The sequence below is a fragment of the Stenella coeruleoalba genome (assembly GCF_951394435.1).
Source record: "Stenella coeruleoalba genome assembly, chromosome: 3".
Classification (NCBI taxonomy): Eukaryota; Metazoa; Chordata; class Mammalia; order Artiodactyla; family Delphinidae; genus Stenella; species Stenella coeruleoalba.
In genome coordinates this window covers 125,284,758-125,305,985 of record NC_137148.1, presented here as the reverse complement: position 1 = coordinate 125,305,985, position 21,228 = coordinate 125,284,758, and the positions used below count along the sequence as shown (strand labels likewise).

The window sequence follows — 21,228 nt, the reverse complement described above, 5'->3', positions numbered from 1 at the left end:
AATTCTTCCCCATCTCTAAGACCCCACACATTTATTTTTGTGAGAATACACTTTTATATCTATGGGAATACTTGAGCTCGTGCAAAATATGAGAGATTTGAGCACATATGAGATTATTCTGTTTTTCATACTAAGGTAACTATGTTCTTGGTTTTGAGGGTCCTTTGATCCCCATTCTCTCTTACAGGAAACTAATTTTCCCCCTTCCTTCAACTGAATCTACATATCTAAAGAATGCAATTGCTTCATCAATTGCCAACAAATGTTAGCAACTGTTAGCTGTATCCATAAAAGGGACATTTTTAATCTTATTAGCACACCCCTGTAAACCACGGATTTACAAAATACTTGAGATTTTGAAATGGGTGGGGAAGGGAATAGGGGAGTTGCAAATAAAGCTCTCTTCTAATTAAGTTTATTAGGTTTTACAACAATGCCTGGTCAGTAAAGATAATCTAACAACCTCTTTCAAGGACAGAATGAAAGGATAAAGATTTAAATTTGTAAAGATAAATCTACGTAATGAGAAGATAGGATAGCTCATGAATATGGGTTTGTTCATCACAAACTACCAAAACAGAATCAGTTGTTGTTTATGATACAAGGGATTTTAAGACCTTAGCATTTCTAAAAATATATCGTAACCAATTAATTTCTGGATGTGGGCAAAGATTTAGTTATAGGAATGTTCCCTGAAATTGTTTATACTAGCAAAAGTTTGGAAATAACTAAAATACTCCATTGGGATTGGTTAAATGTTGTTCTGTCAATATGATACATATTTAATATAGAGATACTAAAAATGATATTTTGGAAGATTACTTAGTTATATGGAAATATGTCTCCAACAAATCATTAAGTGAAAAAACAGATCTCAAAACTGAAAGTGCACTATGACAACCTGTTGCAAATTTTTTTTTTTTTTTGCGGTACGCGGGCCTCTCACTGCTGTGGCCTCTCTCGTTGCGGAGCACAGGCTCTGGATGCACAGGCTCAGCGGCCATGGCTCGTGGGCCTAGCCGCTCCGCAGCATGTGGGATCTTCCCGGACCGGGGCACGAACCCACGTCCCCTGCATCGGCAGGCGGACTCTCAACCACTGCACCACCAGGGAAGCCCCAACCTGTTGCAAATTTTAAGAAATAAAATTAAATATATGAAAAAAAAATGTGTGTGCACACATATGTACTGATAAGTATACATACACTCAAGATACACACAAACACACAGAGAATACACATAGAAAAAAAAGACTGGACACATATACAGCAAATTGTTAACATTTCGTGATTATCTCTAAGAGATTTTTGTTTCCTTTTTTTCTGATTTATCAAACTTTCTAAATTTTTCAAAGGAATACTTGTCACTTTTATAAGGAAAAGAGCAGTCAACATTTTATGTGTAAATGACTATTAAAAGATCATTGGGTAGCATACATGTGGAACTTATCAACTTTAGAATCTTGAAGGCATATGGTTCAAAAGCACAGATATATATGTTCAAAGAATTAAATTAATCAAAATAAATTTATGGTTAATGACCCCATAAAAGGTAAGAAATGTTTTCAGAATGTCTCAAAAGTGTTTGAAGTTGCTATCGTAGATGCAGCCATATACTTTCACAAAACCTTGTGAATAACTCAGAGGGGGAGAACAGGAACTGAGACAAGAAAGGAACATAGAAACAGCTGTCACTGTCAAAGACTAGTAAAAAAACTTAATGGATTATCACTCTGATACAACAGGACATTTCTGATGTTCTCATGTTTTCAATCACTTCATTAACTGGCTTATCTAATACTGATCATGCACAAAGCTGCATAACAGTAACAGTTAAACAACATGTGAAAAAGCATTTAACATAGTCTCTGTCATTCCATTTTTCTACTTATTTGTACCAAACAACTCCAGAGATGGGCAGACCACCTTTGTGATTTTCTTTTCTTCCTTACTGCACCTATCTATACCTCTTAAGCTTGTCCTTATCATTTTACTTAAAACACACTCTGCTTTCCAGTGACCTTTCCTTGGGTAAGCACTGTGGTTTAAAAAAAAAAAAATTTCAATTCATCTTGATCTCTCTTTGAAAACAAGTAATCAGTGGGGCATGACTGTCCCAATTTACCTTCTACCCTTTCCTTTTTCTCTTTATTTTAGTTAGAGGTTGGGGTTCTAATTCTTTCTTTGACACTAAGATCTGTATGATCTTGGGCAAGCCACAGTTTGTCCTAGCTAGGCCCAACTGGTATGTGTGAAAGCACTGTGTAGATTGCAAAGCATTTACAAATATGATTTTTTTTTTGCGGTACATGGGCCTCTCACTGCTGTGGCCTCTCCCGTTGCGGAGCACAGGCTCTGGATGCGCAGGCTCAGCGGCCATGGCTCACGGGCCCAGCTGCTCTGCGGCATGTGGGATCTTCCCGGACCGGGGCACGAACCCACGTCCCCTGCATCGGCAGGCGGACTCTCAACCACTGTGCCACCACGGAAGCCCCAAATATGATTATTGAACTAGATGATCTCAATTTCTCAAGGTCTAAAATATTTATTCTATACTTTAAATTATATTTTTGGTGAATTCAGCTGATCCAGGAGTCAGGAATTGCATTTTGGCACATTGCAGAAGATTCCCTCCATTACAGTAAAGCTGCTGATGATTCAAAACAACAGAATGGGGAATTCCCTGCTGTCCAGTTGTTGGGACTGTGTGCTTTCACTGAAGAGGACGCAGGTTCCATCCCTTGTCGGGGAACTAAGATCCCACAGGCCGTGTGATACGGCCAAAAACCAAACCAAAACAAGCAAACAAACAAAAAACCCAGAATGATTTGTAACCAAAAACAGGTTCAATTACTGAGGCCGAAAGTTACCACGAATAATACATGATTTTAAGGAGAAGGCTGAATTCGTAGCCAACACCTAAAATCCCCATTTTCTACATTAGAAAACCCAACTTTTGCCCTTCTTAATCTGATAAATTTAAATCTTAAGATTTTCAACTGAAATCACATTTGAAAGGGCTACTACCACTCATTTGGCATTTTAGTACATTTTGCTGGATATTGTCAATGGTGGAATAGTGATTACAGCAGGCAGGAAACAAGTGAGGAGACACACCAAAACATACACATAAAATCATAGACTCTCAGAGTTGAAAGGGCTTCTAAAAGTGATTTAGATTAGTGAGTCCCAGACTGTGGCATTTCAAAAACTTATAAAAGTTAAAAAAAAAAAAAATGGTGGGGAGGACAGACATAAAGTATCAACTTTTAGTTTTGCCAAACAAGGATATCAACAAAACAACCATCTACCATCAGGACCATATTATAAAAGGGCACTTCAACAACACATATATAGGAAGATAAAACCTCATAATAACGTGTAATTTGAAATTAGATAAATTAAAGAAAAAAACGCATTATACTTCTCTTTTCTAGTTATCTCATGGAAAACTCGATTTGCCCCGTCCACGCAGACCTCTGGGAATCCCTAATCTAGTCCACTCCATGCACACCATTACCCCCCAACCCCGAGTTGAGCATCTGCATCCTCACTACAACAACAAAACATCCATTTAAATGTATACCCCACCCCTTATAGGGAACTCCTTAAGCTGAGGAATCCATTAAATTTTGGATGGCTGTGGTGGAAAATCAGCAGAACAGTAGCTATCTCTGAAAACTTGGAAACTTCAAAATGCTTAAACTTGACTTTTTTTTTTTTTTAAGACCAAACTCTAACAGCAGAGAATTTTAAGTAGGCCAGACATGCTTTAGAGTCACCAAAGGAGACTGCCTAACAGTGTTGATTTGGGAGTCAGGTGGCCTGGGTTTTGGTAGTGCCTCAAAACTTCATGCTAACCCTGAGTCTTTTCCCTCTGTTTTCAAATTCAAGACATTTAGGTCAGCGCTTTATGAATACAAATATTTAAGCCAGAAACATGTAGGAATTCCAGTTATCTTCCAGGATGAACCCCATTACTAACTACTTCATCAGCTTTCAAACTTGCAGTTAAGTCTACATTTTTTCCGGTTTTAATGAAATTATTTTATTTGGGATAGATTTTGCTTAAATTTTCACAACTGAGGTTTTGATTCACTCATTTATCAGGGTTTGATTCATATTGCAGATGATAGCATCAACACAGCTTTCTTTTGTGATCATCATTACTACCAAGCCCAATTTTCCCAGGTCAAATTTTGTAAACCAAAATGTGCTCAAGATTTGATTCGTTGACTAATTTTTAGTAAAATTTTAAACATTGTCAATTTAGTAAAGTTTTAAACATTGTCAATTTCATTTTGTAAGTTATTTCTACCCTATGTTTTTGGGTCAACACTGCAGTTTTCAACACGACCAAAATAGGATTCTTCAAGGTTTCTTCTGCGGGGGGGCGGGGGGGAAGAGGATAACTTTCATATGGGCAGTTTTTTCACGGCAGTAAATCTTATTTTCTATTCACCATATACTGGCCATTAACATTACTCGAATATGTTTTTTTTCTCCCTTTGGGAATCAAATATCATCAGTGGGTAAACAACACAAAGACACAGAGCTTTCCCTCTTTTTCCCCCTCCTGTAAAAACAGGGAATCCAACACTCCGTAGAGCGCAGAACTCTAATAATCAACTAGACTGCTAAAACAGGGAGCCCTGAATAAACCCAGCCCGCACAGGGTTGCTTTTCTCTTTCTCTCCACTAGAGGCGATAGCCTCTTTCAAAAGAGAAATTGAGCTGGAATGGGCCGGTTGGGGGAGTAGCCCCCGTAAAGACCAAAAGGTTAAAAACCACCTCAAACAAAGAGCAAAGGTCAATACCCAACTCCCAAGCCCTGACGTATCCATCTTCCACGGAAAATGAAGGTGACTCCTTCATAACATGTTCTCGAGACCTGGGGCCGCGTGGCCTTTCAGAAACCAGGCGGGTCTGAGGTGACTAACAGGTAGTTCACAGTGGAACAGCCAACGACCGGAAGTGGAAATGAGCCCCGGGCGGGGATGAGGAGACGCCACGGCACGCTTGCGCAGTCAGCGGGGTTGCAGTACGCGTGCGCAGTTGGGCGGTGACGGGGTGACGCTCGGAGCGTGGGCCGTGACTCTCACGGATCCGGTCCCGCCCTCCCTTCTAGCTGTCGACCGTCCGGGGCTAGCGCCCGCGATCCTTTTCCCAGAGTGCTCTGCGCTGTGAAGAAGCGGCTCCCGAGCACTGGGGGCATTTTGTGTTGGCTGGAGCCGGAGTAACAAGATGGCGGCGTCGGCGGAGTGACAGGGGTCCCTCCGGGCGGGAGCCGGCGGCAGTGGTGGCAGCGGTATCGCCGCCCTAACTCACCGCTCTCCTTTTCCAGCCCGCGACGTCGCCGCGAAAGTGAGGCAGCGGCGGCCGCCAGAAGCAAGTGGCCCAGCCTGGTTACCGTGAGAACCCCCTCAACAATCTGCGGCCTGACAGAAAGAAACCTGACAGCAGCGGTGATTAGGTTCTCCTTGGCCGACTCTGGGCCCTGTAACGCCGAGAAAAGAGCCAGCGTTTTCCTGCCGCCCTCCGGAGCCTTGCTCCGTGGACGAGCCCTAGAGGTCTCCCGTTCTCCCCTTAGAGGTGTCGGGGCTTAGCCCCAGCCTCCATCTTCGTCTCTCAGGATGGCGAGCAGCAGCGGCTCCAAGGCCGAATTCATTGTCGGAGGGAAATATAAACTGGTACGGAAGATCGGGTCTGGCTCCTTCGGTGACATTTACCTGGCGATCAACATCACCAACGGCGAGGTAATCACCTGGGGTGGGGTTCACGACTACGCTGCGCCTGCCCTCCCCCCCTCCCGCGAACTGTTCGGGCCTTTTCCCACCGCATGCCGCACTGGGAAGTCCAGAGGGAGCCAGTTTTCCTGCCTTAGGAACCACCCCCGCTTTCTTTCCCTGAAAGGGAAGAACCCAAGATAAAGGTTGGGTGTACTAGGAAGTTTCCCAGCTTGTTAAAAATACACCTTAATCGAACTTTTAAAACCGTCGTTTAAGGTGAGGACGGCAAAATCCTATTCCTGTGATCCCCATGTTTTTCTATCTATATTTTTAATTCTGCCGGCGTTTTTGTTCCCATTAGGACAGCATCCGATCGCCTGGTTTCTTCATAACCTCTCATTACGTTTTCTGGATGAATCGTTTTCCTGCACTTTAGAGGACGTGCCGCTTTCGTCACTACCCCCTGAAGAGGCCTTTGAGGCTGGTTGCCTCGTTTTATAATTACAAAGAGAGCCTTCTTTTCCCAGCCTCTCACTTCCACCTTCTAGTCGAGAGTTGGAGCTTTGCTCGTGTTTCCCTCTCTTTTCCCAAATGACATTGAATCCATAAGGATGTTGATGCCATCATCCCCTCTTTCCCCTGCAGGAAGTGGCAGTGAAGCTAGAATCTCAGAAGGCCAGGCATCCCCAGTTGCTGTACGAGAGCAAACTCTATAAGATTCTTCAAGGTGGGGTTGGCATCCCCCACATACGGTAAGAATCCTTAAGCAAACAGGCGATCCTCTGAGGGAAGTATGGAAACGGGGAAGATGTGTACAGGCAGGTGATAGGGCCAGCTGAATCCGGCTCTTGGTATTTGAGTTACCTGGGTTTCCTGTGAAGCGTAAGTCACCACAATCACAGAGTAAATTTTAGTTTGCCAACTTAGTTTAGAATTTCAGTTTGTAACACTCTGCTGCAAAGCTTCCGTCATTCTTCCCGAGGCTTTCATTTGCGGTTAAAGTATGCGGCTCATCTTTGATCCCAACGCGGAAGGGTTGCCTGCTGTTTTCTTTCCGTCTGCACCTCAGTTGTTCTTGGGTTTGTCCGGTGAAGTGGATTTGAGGGTGCCGAAGTCACCGGGCTGGGCCAGTTCGGGTTGCTATTGGAGCTGGCTTGGGAAATGGCTGCTCTTTTGTTGTGTTTTTGTTCCAACATGTCTTCCTCCTCCGCTTAGAAAATGGCGGAACGACGTGACTCAACCGCATATTCCTGCCCTTTTCTTTGCTTGAGTTCATAAGTTATGCTTCCTTGAGACCCTCTTTAGCAGCCCTGAGTTGATTAAACCTTTGAAAAGCCAAGAATAAAGCTGCAGACAGTGGTGGGGTTCAGGGAAGGAGATGCCATAATGACAGTCTGATCTCTGCAGCAGATGCGATGTGAAATTAAATTTACTCTGCAATATCTTTCAGAGTCTTTCCAGAAGTGTTAATTAAGTCTGTAAAGGATGGTAATGTTTGCTACATTTCAGTCTGTGTACTAAATTTTGTGGGAAATGGCAAAGGCAGTTTGAACAGCGCTATGTTGAAATTGACTCAGTTGTATTAAAAGAAAACTTAATCGTGTAACCACAGTTTGACAAGTAACTTTAACCTGTTGAGTTACTTGGTCAGTAGCTCCTCGCATCTGGGAAATTGTGGCCTTTTTTTGGAGATGTGATATTGGTGAAGGCAAATAGTAATCAGGATAAAAGATAACCAGATGAAGACACTGGGTTCTTTTAAATGGTTAACTTTAAAGGATTTTAGAATAGTTTGATTTTTGAGATTAAAGAGCCTCTTTCCAGAGTAGAGACTAAAATATAGTTTAAGACTCAACCATTTTCCAACAATTACTCAAAAATAACATTTGCAAAAAGATACGGAGGTAGTTGAGAATTAACTGGAATGGTATTTACTGTAGCGTGTTTTACTATCCCAGCTTTTATTCCTCAAATCTTGAATTAATGACTGGGTTATATACATTAATTCTGATGTGGAAACAACCGGAGTGACACTATCCTTAAAAATTTTCCAATGCTGATAGACATTTTTAATGGAGAAATTGAGTGATACGATTTTCTATTGGTTCAAAGTCAAAATAAATTATTAGGAAGAAAATTCCAGGTTTATCTTATGAGGTAAAGATTAATGTGAAATCTGAGATAATCCAGATTTGAGATTTTTAATGGTTCTCATCCCTTTAAAAAAAAACAAAACCCTGCTGTGTAGGAAAATAAATTTGTTATTGTGGAAAAGTGAAAACCTTGATTAAAATATCTAGCGTTTTTCTTCACAAAATAAAAAATATCAATTGCATTCGCCTAAAATGTTTAAATTCCTTTCCCTTTGTATTTACTTTCATCTCTCCACCCTGGATCTCGCTGATTTGCTTTCCATCACTAGTTTTTCCTAGAATTACATGTAATTGCAATCATACAGTATGAGGTCATTTGTGTCTGGCTTCTCTAACTTAACGTAATGCTTTTGAGATTCATCTGTGTTGGGAGGTTTTATAAATTTCACAAATCAGGTTGAACTTAATGTATTTGAAATCATTTTCAAAAAAGCAGTAAGGGCTTCCCTGGTGGCGCAGTGGTTGAGAGTCTGCCTGCCGATGCAGGGGACACAGGTTCGTGCCCCGGTCCGGGAAGATCCCACATGCCGCGAAGCGGCTGGGCCCGTGAGCCATGGCCGCTGAGCCTGCGCGTCCCGAGCCTGTGCTCCGCAATGGGAGAGGCCACAACAGTGAGAGGCCCGCGTACCGCAAAAAAAAAAAAAAAAAAAAAGGCAGTAGGCATCTGGCATTTTCAGTGCTAAACGCAAATTAAATACATGCACTTTTATTTGGTAGCTTTTATTTAAGGACAACACTGATACAGACCAACAAGGGCAATAGTCAATATACTGATTACACACATCAATAAATGAAATTGACTTGTGAGCAAAATTCTAAGAGGTTGAGTGCAGAGGGTGTTGTGGTAGTTATAAACTGGATGGAGCTAAAGAGGTTAACCTGACTTTCAAGTTAAGACTTCCTGGGAGAGGAGATGGGACTTCAGGATCTGGCTCTAAGGAAGAAAGCTTGGTGAACTGGTTGGGGAGGGCATCCAAGAGTAAAGTGTGGCTTCTGGGAGTGGTCTCTAAGGCAGAATGTAGTAATTGCATGAGGGTGAGGAAAGAGTAAATTTGTTTTAGGAGTAGTAGAGTCCAGGTACATAGAAACAAAAAATGGATCATTGGTTTTAAAGTACAGTGTGAGAGAACTGTTTGTCCACTGAAGTGGAAAAGATAAGGACTTACACAAGCTTTCTTTATTTTGGGTGGCAACATCTTCCCCTTTGCTGTTTGTTCCCCACTATTTCCACATCAACTATATATAGTATACACTTAATAAATATTTACTTGGGAAATATTGAATTAAATTATTCAGCTTAGCTAGATTAAAAGGGCAGTCTCTTCTGTTACCCATTGTTTTAGAAATGTTGACACTAATTAAAAATTTTTAGATTTGCTGCATTTATACCACACTAATATCTCCCTCCTCCCCCAATACACCCCACACCCTGCAATTTTCTTAAAGATACTATGGGATATTCTAAAATGAGGGCTGAAAATTACCTAGCCTATATAGCATACCTGCCTTATCGAGTCCTTAGTATGTAAGGACCTTACTAAGGGATCTATTGTGCAGAAGCATAGCATCCAGTGAGTGTAAAGAGCAAGAATGAGAGGATGGCATTCAGTCTCTTGATATTTTTAAGAAACTGAAAGTCCTTGGGCCTTGTGCATTGACCTCTGGCAGCTCATTTTAAATTACTGTATTTCTGTTACAACCCTCCCTTTCTTTGTGCCACTTTGAACTGAATTAAATTGTTCTCTAAAGAAGCAGTTATGTTATAGCCAGGCTCTAAATCTGCCATGTGGTACTGATTGAGTGATCTGGGGTTTGTCAGTCCCTTAACCTCTTTGGGCATATCAGTTTCCTCATTTTTGAAATCAAGAGGGTTTTGCCAGGTTGGTGATTTTCTAGTTTTGCATGCTGAGCTTTTGGGCAGGGTTTTGTTTGAACAAGTTTCTGTACTTAAGTAAGTCACTGGCCTAGTTGATCTTAGAACTTTCAGCTCTGAATTTTAAGATTTATTTTCAGATGATGGTAGCTAGAAAGCATTTCATCACATTTGGTGTTTTGTCTAGATCTTACCTTTGAATGATATTTTAGTAGTGAGATACCACTCAGGACCTTAAAAATGCTACCTGTATCAGGTAAACCATAGGTTACCACTTAGGAGAAAGTAAATTAATGGGATATACTTTTATAGGAAAACATGATAAATAGGAGGGGCATAGGATAATTTTGGTTGTCTTGTTTTTTGTTGTTGTTGTTGTTTTAAATATTTATTTATTTATTTGGTTGCACCGGGTCTTAGTTATAGCACGTGGGCTCCTTACTTGTGGCATGTGAACTCTTAGTTGCGGCATGCATGTGCGATATAGTTCCCTGACCAGGGATTGAACCCAGGCCCCTCTGCATAGGGAGCACAGAGTCTTATGCACTGCTCCACCAGGGAGGTCCCAGTTGTCTTGTTTCTTTCACCACTTTTTTTTTTTTTTTTGCCCTCTTTGAATGTCAAATATTCTAGGAGATATTTATAAAGTACTAGTTAATCCTTACTGTCCAGTGTTAAAAGCAGCTTAAATTTTAATCTTAGCTTTTTGGCACTGAGCATATATCCTGTAAATAAGTTCTAATATTCTTATCAGAGAACAAAGATGATGTCTACACTGGGTATGTCTTTATTAGAGAGATAACATTACAGATCACAGGATTCATACAGTAACTGAATCCGTGGTACACTAAGGGTACGTATATTGGCTTATGCTGGATTTCTAGTAATGGAATAATGTAATGATGCTTAGATAGCATTTGGAGCTGGATGAACCCTGAGAGATAATAGCCCAACACTTCATGATATATAAATTAGACTGTTGAGTCTCAGAGGGCTTACTAGAAATCTCCTAACTTCCAATTTTCCTGTGAGCCATTTTCACCTTTATGTCAAGGTCAAATCATGTCTGCTCACATAACCCACACCTTTTCATTTGATGCTGCAGAGCCATATTTTGCCTCCTTCACTCTATGGCGTTTGGTCTCACACAGAAAAACTGATAAATGTAAGTAACCTATTGTTTGTATTATTATTTAATTAGATCCTTATGATTCTTATTCTCCCTTTTGAATCCATGGATTGCTGGATGAGAACTTTTGTGGACATTATTAATTTGTATCTTAAAGTGGAGTAAATACTTGTAAACCCTTGTATAGTCCATGGATTTTACTACCTTGGCTTTAGTCGATTTTAGAGCTAGATTATTTTGTTTCCGAGTACATTTAATCTGTACCTAAGGTATGATTTAGTGATGTTTTCTCATGATCTGTCCTGTTTAGTAAGAAACTTTAATGTCAAGAAGTCTAGACATTGCAAGAGAAAACTAGAGTTTGAAACAAATGTTGTAAATCTAATCTTTTGGTTTATTCCATTTTATTCTTAAAATCAGCCTTTGAGTTTTAACAGAAGTTTTTCTGAGGCTAAATGAGTACCTTAATAGGTTTCATAATATAAATGAATAACTAGTCTAAATTATGCTTTTTGTTACTGTTTGTATTTCCAATACAATCTCAGGTGGCTCTTGAAAATTGTTAATAACTAGTAATCACATAACATGTACTTATCCATGTCTTAATGGAATTTTTTAAATGAGATGTAATTTTCATACAGTGAAGTGTATATAGATCAATGTGCCATTGACTCAGTTTTGACAAATGCATACACAGATGTAACCCACACTCCCTAATGAGATAAAGAATATTTGATTTTTTTTTAATACTGCTAATCCTTGGTAGGCTATGTTTTGTGACAACATAGGTTTTATATGTGTGTGTGTGTGTGTGTGTGTGTGTGTGTGTGTGTGTGTATATATATATATATATATATATAGTTTTTTTTTTTTTTTTTTTTGGTGGTACGTGGGCCTCTCACTGTTGTGGCCTCTCCCATTGCGGAGCACAGGCTCCAGACGCGCAGGCTCAGCGGCCATGGCTCACGGGCCCAGCCGCTCCGCGGCATATGGGACCTTCCCGGACTGGGGCATGAACCCGTGTCCCCTGCATCGGCAGGCGGACTCTCAACCACTGCGCCACCAGGAAGCCCTTAAGAGTTTTTTTAATGCATTATATAAATTGATGGGATCAGTAGAATAAAAGGTGCATCTTCCATTCTCTGCAATGACATTTTGTTTTAGTTGCCTTTTATTCATAACATTGATAATGTACTTTGAAATAAGTGGGTAGTTGGTTGAATTTAGTGTGGCTAAACATTCTTTTTTCCATCTATGCGCAAGAAAAAAAGAATCAACCAATATCCAGGCATTGCACATGGTCTCATTTAATCATTACAACAATCCTGTAAGTTGAGGTTTTATATAAAGTGTGAGTCAAAATGGTTAATTTGCCTAGAGTCACACAGCTGATGTGTTATTTGAATAGATCTTACTGCCTCTTTCAGTGGTTCCCAAACTTTGCTGCACATTGGAATCACTTAGAAAACTTAAAAAAAAATATTGACACCTGGCTCCTAACTTCGGATATTTTGATTTAATTGATTTGGGGGTATGACTTTTAGTATTTCTTTTTTTTTTTTTTGGCTGCCTCTTTCAGCTTCTGGGATCTTAGTTCCCCAATCAGGGATTGAACCCAGGCCCCCAGCAGAGGAAGCGCAGAATCCTAACCACTGATCACCAGGGAATTCCCACTTTTAGTATTTCTTAAGTGAACTCAGCTGAACTCACTAGGTGGTATGCAATTTACAAATGGAAATATGGCTGTACTAGTTGATTTAGCTTTGAATCCTGATATAAAGATACTACCATATCAAAATGCTGGTGTCTATTAATTTCACAGTAAAGGCTTGCTAATGTGGTGGACATTTGTCAGCATAAGTATTTATCAGTGGTGAATTGGCCTTTTGGAATTTCTTTTGGTTCTGACTTGCAGTTTTTGTACAGAAGTTTTTTTTATTAAAGGGAAACAAGATGGCGACAGTGACTAAGCATACATAGTACACATCATATGTTTTGTTTGTGCCATCTTTAAGTGTGCAATGGCAAGGTTTGCAAATTAACCTGAAATTGAGGCTGTCCTATATTTCAGGTTGTCTGGAAGCTGCTCTGAGTACTTATCTGTTACACTTCCTTACACTGCCAGATTATTCTGTACTTAAGGTGGCTTTTATGGCAAGGGGAGTGTGAGATCTGATTTAAAGCTGCCTTGTTGGAAAGTAGTAGCATGAAGTTTTTGTAAATTTTGTTTTAAGTTCCAAATTTTCCAAGTCTTTCAGTTATATTAGAAGTGTCTAATACATTGTCCTTGGTAACACTATAATGAAATTCTTAAAAGACTGGATTTTATACCTTTATGTAAATACCATTCTTTTCCTTTTCCATTCCTTTACTACCCTATTCACTATGTATTCACATTAGGTTGTTTTGCTTTTGGCTCTTCTCACTTGATTGAAATTATTGTTACCACTAAGCTTCACTTACTGAAATCCTAGTGTTCTCATTTTTGGACCTCCATAATATTAATACTTTGTATCCTTCTTAAGAAAGGGAGTGATGTTGGGTTTTTCTCTAAAAATTAAAGCTCTGTTGTTGGAGAGTGATAGTGAACTTTACAGTACCTGTACAGTACCTTCTAGAGAAGGTACGTTGAACGTTTTTCATTCAGTCAACAAATACATATATTTGAGTGCCTACTACATACTGGGTGGGCAGTTTCAGATACTGGGCACATTTCAGTGAACAGACAAAAATTTTGTGAGGCTTACGTTCTTATTGAGCATCTGCCATGTACCTGACATGTGTATAATTGTGAAGTTGTCTCTTGCTGAAAATTAGGAGCAAAGATGTCTAAATCTCCTGTAAGGACATGAACCTTCCCTTAACATCAAAGGGATAATATGAGTTTGAGCCCCAAACAGCATTCTGAACCATGCAGAGGTTGCCTTGATTGGAGAGGTCTGCAGGGACCCCATTATGTCTCCTTGTGAATCCTGCTTAGTCAGCACTTCTCAAACATCAACCATGCATAATAATTACCTACAGAGCTTGTTTAAAATGTAGGGTTTACTGTCTCACCCCCAGATTTGTTTGACCAGTACTGGAATGGGCCCCAAGAGTCTGTATTTTTAACAAGTAACCTCAGATAATTTCTGCTAAAGACCGCAGAACCATGCTTTGGGAAATACTGTGTTGAGGTTTTGACACTCCATTGTATTGAGCAGTTGGGGGTAGTTAGTGATTATTTTGCTGAGAGGGCTCTGACTATTGTTGTCTTGGTTGTTGTCATTTCATAATTGTTGGGCAACTGCTTTTTGTAATGAAAGTAATCCTTTTGTTTGTGTAGTGCTTTTACAATCTCATAATTACTATTGTATCTCTTGATAGGTATAATAGATAAGTTATATTAAGAATGTTTATCAGTGGAACTTCCCTGGTGGTCCAGTGGCTAAGACTGTGCTCCCAATGCAGGTGGTCCAAGTTGGATCCCTGGTCAGGGAACTAGATCCCACATGCCGCAACTAAAAGATCCTGCACCCCGCAACTAAAGCACGCCACAACTAAAGATCCTGCACTCAGCAACGAAGATGCCGTGTGCTGCAAATAATTCCTGGTGCAGCCAAATAAATAAATATATATATATATAGTTCTTTTAAAAAAAAAGGTTTATCAGTGAGCAAAAATGGCTCATGCCGGTAAAAAAATGGCAAAGCCAGAACTAGAACCTGTTTTTTTTTTGGCTGCTGGTTCATTTAAATTTATGGATAGATATTCATGTGTTCATTCATTGCTTTTTTCTTTCAGGTTAGATCGTTCCTTTATAATAGCTTGCGTTGCCTCTTCCATTTTTCCCCTTTCCTATATCTGCATTAACATTTCAAGCCCAGACTTTGTGTTCTTTCTTCTGTTCTACTTTTAAGAGATCAGACTTTGGAATTGTTTGTTTTCTTTTGTGTTCATTTGCTAATACAGAGAAATCTGAGTTAAAATTTTTTTAACCTAGAATCTATCTACTTAAGAAGGATTTGCTAAGCAAATTAATTACTGTAGAATGTGGTGGGGGGAATGTTTCATCTAGCCAAAATTATTTGTTCTCTTAAATCTTTATATGTAAAACTGTCTTAATACAGGTGATTCCTATAGTGCAAAAAGCACCCTAAAGGAAACCTTTTGGTCTCTGAAGTGTACTAAGAGATATTTTGATTTTTGTTACTTTTTTGCTCTAACATTTTTTAAGGTATTTATTTATTTATTTATTTATTTATGCATGCTGCACTGGGTCTTCGTTGCGGCGTGTGGGCACAGTAGTTGTGGCACGCGGGCTTAGTTGCCCCTCAGCACGTGGGATCTTAGTTCCCCCGACCACGGATCAAACCCGCGCCCCCTGCATTGGAAGGTGGATTCTTAACCACTGTGCCACCAGGGAAGTCCCTTGCTCTAACATTTTAATGTACATTTTCTCATATTTCTCTTCTTAAGGAGTGGAGGTAAGTCATTTTAGCCTTGAGAATTTGAGATTTAAATTAGGAAGAAGGAAAAGGGGGCCCAGTTTTGTTTTGGCTGCCTCATGTGGGATCTTAGTTCCCCAACCAGGGATCGAACCCATGCTCCCTGCATTGGGAGTGCAAAGTCCTAAACACTTTAAAAGTAGGGTGGATGGTTATAGCTTTGGATGTGTTGAGTTTAAGGTGCAGCGTATCCCAAGTTTAGCTCTTGTATAATTAAGTTAGCAGAAAATACAGACCTAATCCTAGGCCAGGGAACTAGGACTGGTGTTAGATCTGAGCAAGATCAGCATAGAAGTGATAGTGGAGAAAGGAAATTGAGAAGTGAGGACTGAACCCTGTGGTGGAAATTCAGAGTTAATCAAGGCAAGAGGAGAGTTGGGATAATGGGGTGTTGCAGTTAAAGGAAGTCAGTTTTTAGGAGGAGGTAATAGCTATTCCAGAGAAAGAAAAGGAATGAGACTGTAAGGCTTTGGGCTTTGGCTGGACTAGAGCTCAGTATACAGTCATGCTTAGTAAGTCACTGTTGACTCAGTGATATGGCCTGAGGGCAGTCTGGTGAGAGAATAAGGATATAGAATTAAAGGATAGGCAGAGATCAGATTTTTGGAGTTCCTCATATATATATGACACTTTGCTTTTTTTGGTGTGTAATTAGGGAGGGGCATTGGTTTTCATAGCAGAGAAATGACACCATGAAACTGTAGAGGAGTGACTGAAAGTAGGAGACTATGTTGAGAGGTAATGGGCATTTTTCAAAGTTTAGCTCAGATACTAACTTTTCTAAGAAGCCTTCCCTTTTATCTTCTGAATAAGTTGCTTGCTCCTCTGCGTTTGTTTTTGTTTTGCGGTACGCGGGCCTGTCACTGTTGTGGCCTCTCCCATTGCAGAGCGCAGGCTCAGTGGCCATGGCTCATGGGCCCAGCCGCTCCGCGGCATGTGGGATCTTCCCGGACCGGGGCACGAACCCGTGTCCCCTGCATCGGCAGGCGGACTCTCAACCACTGCGCCACCAGGGAAGCCCTCCTCTGTGTTTTATATTTACTTTATTGTCGCTTTTATATTGTACTTGTCACTTACCTGTTCTTTTAGGCCTTATGCTGCTTATGGCATCCTTATCAGCAGTATCACACACATAGTAGGTCCTTAATAAGTGTTGAAACAGAGACTGGAGGAGCAGATTTTGGTAAAAGATTGACAGTTTTATTGAGATAATTTACCTATGTAAGCATCATCTACTTAAAGGGTGCAATTCAGTGGTTTTTACTATATGTACAGTTGTGCAACCATCACCATAATCCAATTTTAAAATGTTCATCACCCCCCCCCAAAAAAACCACCTTGAACACATTAGCAATCACTCTCCATATCTCTGCAGGCCTAGATAGCTACTAATCTACTTTATACATTTGCCTATTAGAAAAGATTTGGGGCTTCCCAGGTGGTGCAGAATCCTGCTGGTTGAGAATCCTCCTGCCAGTGCAGGGGACACGGGTTCGAGCCCTGGTCCGGGACGATCCCACATGCCGCGGAGCAACTAAGCCCGTGCACCACAACGGCTGGAGCCTGCGTGCCTAGAGCCTGTGCTCCGCAACAAGAGAAGCCACCACAATGAGAAGCCCGCGCACTGCAATGAAGAGTAGCCCCTGCTCACCACAACTGGAGAAAGCCCGCGCACAGCAACGAAGACTCAACACAGCCAAAAATAAATAAATAAAAAGAAAAGATTTGATCAATCCTTTATAATTGGTATTGTGAAACTACAGGTATATTGTCCCATTTCCCAGTGGAATAGTATATTTTAATACTTGTATTCCTCTGGAGGTTCCAGTTCTCCACATACTGTCTTCCAGTACTACTATGACCAAAGCTAGAGAGAGCAGTGACAGCAAGGACCATTTGTGATCTTTGAAGTATAATTTTGGGTAGTATGATGAGAATGATAACCATTATACTGGGAACCAAGAACAAAAAATGAAAGTAAGATGGCAAATAGAAACTAGATTTTCAACAAGTTAACCGTGAACAAGAAAATCGGATGATCTTGTCTTGCTATGAACCAACTATGCTGGATACTTTCAGTTTCTTGTGAATAACAAGCTTAATGCGTACTCCTAACCCCGACACACCTCTTTACCTGGCCGTCTTCTGTTCATGCTTCAAGAATCAACATACTTCTTAGTCGAGAAGCTTTTCCTAATGCCTCCCTCTGAAAGATCTATTGGGTCCCCATAATTTGTACCTTCTCACCATCAGTTTCTCTTTCATCATATGTGTTTGCTACACAGACTGTGCTGTAAGCTATGAGAGCAAGAATTATTGGGTTTTGTCTTGTTAGCCACCATAAATATTGAAAGGGTAAATTAATAGGAGCTTTAGTAGTACTAAGTATCAAAGCACATTTTTTTGTTCGTGGTTTTTTTTTTTTGCGGTACGCGGGCCTCTCACTGCTGTGGCCTCTCCCGTTGCGGAGCACAGGTTCCAGACACACAGGCTCAGCAGCCATGGCTCACGGGCCCAGCCGCTGTGCGGCATGTGGGATCTTCCCGGACCGGGGCGTGAACCCGTGTCCCCTGCATCGGCAGGTGGACTCTCAACCACTGCGCCACCAGGGAAGCCCTTTGTTTGTGTTTTTAAAATTTGCGGGTTAAGGAACATTTATGCATCTTTTAAGGCAGAGAGCAAGGAACAAGGGGACTGATGTGGAAATCCTACAGCATAATTCAAAGATCTTAGGGATGATATTGTGAGTAAAGGATTAGTAGTAGCAGTTAGGAGGGTTAGGATGAAGAAGGAAAGCGAATCATCTTAGTTGACATTATTATTGCTGAGTGAAACACATATGATGCCCAAGTTTTAGATCTTATTCTGCAGTCTATTTACCTTAAAAATCTGTTTACAGCAGGGTTCTTAACTTGGTTCAGGGATTTACCCTCCACAAGGTCAGTGAATTGGATAGGAAAACAATTCCACCTTTATTTTCATGTACCTCTAACTGAACCTAGTTTTTCTTTTATAAACGTAGGCAACAAGTCCCCACTAGTTTTGGCAGTACCTATGGCTTTGTCACCAATAGAAAGCACAGGTATTTTCATATTACATTATTGTTGCATGTAACTCAAAATAGTCTTTTTTTAAAAAAATTATTTATTTATTTATTTATTTATGACTGTGTTGGGTCTTCGTTTCTGTGCGAGGGCTTTCTCTAGTTGCGGCAAATGGGGGCCACTCTTCATCGCGGTGCGCAGGCCTCTCATTATCGCGGCCTCTCTTGTTGTGGAGCACGGGCTCCAGATGCGCAGGCTCAGTAGTTGTGGCTCACGGGCCTAGTTGCTCCGCGGCATGTGGGATCTTCCCAGACCAGGGTTCGAACCCGTGTCCCCTGCATTGGCAGGCAGATTCTCAACCACTGTGCCGCCAGGGAAGCCCCCAAAATAGTCTTTATATCCAAAATTGTAGTACTAGTTAGACCTGCCTCTAAATCTTATTTAATGCTTTAATATGGAGCATGTATATTACTATAGCAAGATTGATTTTAAAGTAATTTTATGGTAACTGAATTTCTCTAAAATTGGTTTTCTTTATAATGCTATATATTTTATTTTATGCATTTAAAATACTCTGAGAAGGGATCAGTAGGCCTCATTAGACTACCAAAGGTGGGGGATCCATGACAACAGAAAAGATTCAGAACACTTGGTGTAGAACTAGCACCTCCCACCCACCCACACAACTTGTTTGGGCAAGTTCTTGGTTATTGTAGCTAAATACATTGATGCAGGATTGGTCTCTCAGTTGGTGGATTTCCAGTATTTATTTTCTTTTCCCTTTCTAGTCTTGTTCAATTTTAAATTACTTCTATGCTTATCAGTGCCCTCCCCAGGGGTGTGAGATTGTAAGGGTGGGGAAATTAGCCAATTAAAAAAGGTTTGGAAGACCCAGGAAAGTTCTGGGAAAGGTTCAGTAAAGTAAAAGATAGAATTAAGGGGCTTCCCTGGTGGTGCAGTGGTTGAGAATCTGCCTGCCAATGCAAGGGACACGGGTTCGAGGCCTGGTCTGGGAAGATCCCACATGCTGCAGAGCAACTAGTCCCGTGAGCCACAACTACTGAGCCTGCGCGTCTGGAGCCTGTGCTCCACAACAAGAGAGGCCGCGATAGTGAGAGGCCCGCGCACCGTGATGAAGAGTGGCCCCCACTTGCCGCAACTAGAGAAAGCCCTCGCACAGAAACGAAGACCCCCAAACGAAGACCCTAGTCTAAATAAATAAATAAATAAATTTTAAAAATTAAAAAAAAAGATAGAATTAATATCTAAAATTTCTTGAATTCATCACATTATCAGAATTATTACTCTGATCACCATACCCACAGCTAAAACTGTGGTTCTTTTCTTACTTAACGTCTAAATCAGTTTTTAGTATGGAGAAATCGGTCTAATCGGTATTTGTGTTTCTGGTTCTAGTTGCTTAATTCACCAGAAAACTTAGTGTCTGTTTTCCTTATTAAACCTGATTTTCCAGTTCCCTGCAGTAGCCAAATAGCAGCAATGAGTGTCTTTCTCTAGTTAAAATGCTCTGGATCCCAAACTGTTTCAAAGGTATTTCTGCAAGTTGTAAATCCAAAGCATTATGAATAAAAATTTTGTGTTACTGACCTTCTAAAATATGAATTGTGTTTTAAATGAAATTGCAAGAGGAGGAAATAGATTGAAGGTCTTAATTTTTTTTTTTTTTTTTTTTTTTGGCTGTATTTGGTCTTTGTTGCTGCATGTGGGCTTTCTCTAGTTGCGGTGAGCGGGGGCTGCTCTTCGTTGCGGCGCGCGGGCTTCTCATTGTGGTGGCTTCTCTTGTTGGGGAGCACGGGCTCTAGGCACAAGGGCTTCAGTAGTTGTGGTGCACAGGCTTAGTTGCTCCGCAGCATGTGGGATCTTACTGGACCAGGGCTCGAACCCGTGTCCCCTACCTTGGCAGGCAGATTCTGAACCACTGCGCCACCAGGGAAGCCTGGTCTTAAATTTTTGATGGCAAGAGAAAAGTTTAGTTCATTAAATTCTAGGTACCTAGGTATTCAAAGTAAAACGCAGGCCACAAATCTAAGGAGCAAATGTGGGCAGAGAAGGAGAATGAGAGTTACACAGCAATCTTGTATACCAAGAGTTAATAGAAAATCAGGAGGTTACCCACATTTTAGTCCTGTGTCTAGTTCTTCAGAAGCGCCGAAGAGTTACATGAATCAAAATGTAGTCAAAGCTGTGCATCATAGTTCTGCTTTCATGATGAATGCCATTAATAAAATGGAGCTTAATAAGTACTAACAATTCTAGGTTAAAGGATTACAGTGTCTTAAGACTCAAGTTCATAGATGCTTCCACCTTTCAGAAGTAATCAACTATTGAATGCAGTACTAGGAGGATTGGTGACTTTTGAGACTCAGGAATTTAAATTGAGAATTGAGAGCTTGTGTTGTGGTTGAGGGTCGCCTGCTGTTGAAGTCTGGTAATTTAGGAGGAGGGGGGAGAAGGAAGTGCCTTTCTTGACTGTTTTAAATGAATTGTTAACCCCGACACACTCATGCCAGAAACAGAACAAAAAGGGAAAAGAAGGCAACGTGGCATGATTACAATGAGAAGCAAGAAGAAAGATACAGGAAAAGATAAACAAGAATTGCCTGTAGGTGACTTTTTTTGGCCCATGGTAATTTGGGTGCTGTTGAAGGATGGGAAGAAGAGCTATCTATAGTTTTTATAATATTATGAAAGGCAAAATTCTACTGTTAAGGATGGTACACGTAAATATTAATGTATAGGAACATTAAAAGGAATTCAGACTAAAGAGAGTAAGGTGGCTGGAACTGTTAGCAGT

At 40.7% G+C, this 21,228-nt stretch overlaps 2 protein-coding genes across 5 annotated transcripts in view; one reads left to right on the top strand and one right to left on the bottom strand.

The window, feature by feature from the left end:
* ARHGEF37 (Rho guanine nucleotide exchange factor 37) overlaps positions 1 to 4,992 on the bottom strand; it is a 74,738-nt gene extending 69,746 nt beyond the window's left edge. For both annotated transcript variants that reach the window (XM_079915725.1, XM_079915726.1), the window contains exon 1: positions 4,816 to 4,992. In XM_079915725.1, coding sequence (XP_079771851.1) covers positions 4,816 to 4,873 — 58 coding nt within the window. In that variant the 5' untranslated portion in view covers positions 4,874 to 4,992. The remainder of the gene's footprint in view (positions 1 to 4,815) is intronic.
* A 177-nt stretch (positions 4,993 to 5,169) lies between these two features.
* The window catches only part of CSNK1A1 (casein kinase 1 alpha 1), a 49,215-nt gene continuing 33,156 nt past the window's right edge, over positions 5,170 to 21,228 (top strand). Inside the window, exons 1-2 of one of the 3 annotated variants that reach the window (XM_079915729.1) lie at positions 5,170 to 5,754; positions 6,373 to 6,479. In XM_079915729.1, the coding sequence (XP_079771855.1) occupies positions 5,632 to 5,754; positions 6,373 to 6,479 (230 nt within the window). In that variant the 5' untranslated portion in view covers positions 5,170 to 5,631. The remainder of the gene's footprint in view (positions 5,755 to 6,372; positions 6,480 to 21,228) is intronic. The other 2 variants (XM_079915730.1, XM_079915731.1) reach the window with 2 other exon arrangements.